Source organism: Solanum lycopersicum, chromosome 4 (assembly GCF_036512215.1).
Source record: "Solanum lycopersicum chromosome 4, SLM_r2.1".
NCBI classification, from domain to species: Eukaryota; Viridiplantae; Streptophyta; class Magnoliopsida; order Solanales; family Solanaceae; genus Solanum; species Solanum lycopersicum.
The window spans coordinates 65727281-65729661 of NC_090803.1; the positions used below are offsets into that span (position 1 = coordinate 65727281).

Consider the following 2381-nt stretch of genomic DNA (forward strand, 5'->3'; position numbering starts at 1 on the left):
TTTCATCTAGTTTAAAGATGTTTTCGATATTTCTCTAAACTTTTTTATTTTGAGTCTCACACTCCTATAATTTGAGATTATTTGTCATGTTATGTGATAGATCAAAACTGTATTTAAATTTCATTAATCAAGTAGAAAAATATTTTTAAAATTATCAATTACTTAAAAGTAAAACTAATAATTTATATCAACCAGACATTTAAAATATTTTCAAAATCTTTTAAAAAATATCATAAATTTAAAATTCTGAATCGCGCATCGACATAACATGTGTCCCAAGAAAATATGACAAATAAATTTGGTAGAAATGTAGTAAAAAGGCGGCTCTTTTCTTCATTAGAAATTTAAACTCATTAAACCCCACATTAGTCAATAATATTTAGCTCTCCTCTTTTCTTTCTTCTTTCTATAATCTTGTCTTCTCCAGTTTCATTCTTTATATAAACATCTTTAGAAACACCATTTCTCTGTTTATCACAAACAAGAAACTGCAAAAAAGTTTCAATTGAAAATGGAAGTTATGATTCCATTTAACGATATGGATAATTTCGATTTCAATAGTGCAAGATCAACCCCATTTACTAGTCCACCATCAACACCAAAGCCTTTTAATGGAGATTTTTTCTTCAGTGCTCCTCCAAGCCCAACTCATCTCTCTCAATTTTATAGCGAATTTGAAAGTTTATTCGTTACTGATGCGGATGATAAGGGTGAAATTACTAGCCATGTTGATGAATTCGCTTTCGATGTTAGTCAAGAATTGGAAATTGGCTCTGTTTCAGCTGAAGAATTGTTTGATGGTGGTATGATTAAACCATCCCCTGTTTTACAAACTCAGAAGAAAAACAGAGTAGGAGTTTCTGCGAAAAACAAAAAAGTTCAAGAAACAGAGTATTTAAGAAAAAGTAGTGTAACAGAGAGGGAAAGCAGGGGAAAACAGAGAGGTTCGTCGAATGGGTTGTCGAATTCATCGAGCAGAAGATCAGCAAGGTCACTTTCACCTATGAGAATTTCACAGTATCTATGGGAAGAAGAAGAAGATGAAGAAATGAAAAGTCAATCTTCGAAATCGAACGCGTCTACATGTTTAATCTTGTCATCATCATCATCTAAAGGAAGTAAAAAATGGAGATTCAAAGATTTTTTCTTGTTTAGGAGTGCATCTGAAGGAAGAGCATCAGATAAAGATCCATTGAAGAAATATACAGCTGCTGGTTACAGAGAAGGAAAAAATTCGACTTCTCGGGGAAATGGAAGCTCTGTTTCTTCTCCATCAAAATCAATTGTTAGAACAAAAAAGGGAAAAGTTTCAGCTCATGAATTGCATTACACAGTAAACAGAGCACTTTCATCAGATTTGAAAAAGAAGACTTTTTTGCCTTATAAACAGGGAATTTTGGGGCAATTGGCTGTTAATCCTGCTGTTCATGCATTGGCTAATGGCTTTGGATTATCAAGAAAATAAATATTTTACTTTTCGAGCCGTGAAATCAATCGCTCAAATCTCGATTAGATAAGGGGAAACTTTTTTTCAGAATCTATGAAAATACGAAAGATTTTAAATCTCAAGGGGTGATTTTAAATCTCAAGGGGTGAGATGAGGTGCAACGTTTTCAGAATCTAGCAGAACACGAAATATTTCGTACGCCAAACTTTGTTATTAATTTCATTTGTTTATTTCTCTTTTTTTTTTATAAACAATACTAGTCTTATATTTCTTTTTTTTTTCTTTGTTTATGTAATCTTAGTTATTTTGTTTACGAGTAAAAGGAGTGGTTATTGTCTAAAAAAACAAAAAAGTAGTGACATATCCATATTCCTATGTAAGTTTTACTTTGGTAAGCTAGATTTTAGATGAATAAATCCTTTTTTTTTTTCACAAGGGATTTAACTTTAATATACTATATATATACTAATAATAATTTTTAGTAAAAATTAGATCTCAGATTTTTCAGGCGTCAATAACAATTACAACAATATTATTCTATTATTACGTTTAAATTCTTATAGGTTTGAGCAAGTAAAATTTTAATTACTTTTCTTTTTTTATATATTTATTACTTCGTTCTTTATTAAATTGTAATAACAATAATGTCACAATACGGGCAATCAATGACTATTAGCTCCTATGATTCAAATAGACATCATATTTCGATCATTATCATTATCTATTACATTTAAACGAGTATATGTAATATTTAACCATTTTTTAATCCATCAAATATAAAGAAAAAGTGTGATAAGAAGATAATTTAACCTATATAGAACATTAGTTATTGCTATTTTTATTTCACTTATAGTAATTTTAGAGGCTTACCTCTAACACTTCACCATTAATTTGGACATTCAGTTATATAAATATTTTTCACATCTTTAATTTA

At 29.4% G+C, this 2381-nt stretch overlaps 1 protein-coding gene across 1 annotated transcript; it reads left to right on the forward strand.

Moving 5' to 3' along the window:
• Positions 1–266: 266 nt before the first annotated feature.
• LOC101262614 (uncharacterized) lies at positions 267–1941 on the forward strand. The gene has a single exon (XM_004238135.4). It carries the CDS (start codon positions 512–514, stop codon positions 1463–1465), a length of 954 nt encoding a protein of 317 aa, XP_004238183.2. The 5' UTR covers positions 267–511; the 3' UTR covers positions 1466–1941.
• Positions 1942–2381: the final 440 nt, after the last annotated feature.

Excerpts from the sequence above, each read along its gene's own strand:
- LOC101262614 (XM_004238135.4), top strand. The coding sequence starts at position 512 with ATGGAAGTTATGATTCCATTTAACGATATGGATAATTTCGATTTCAAT.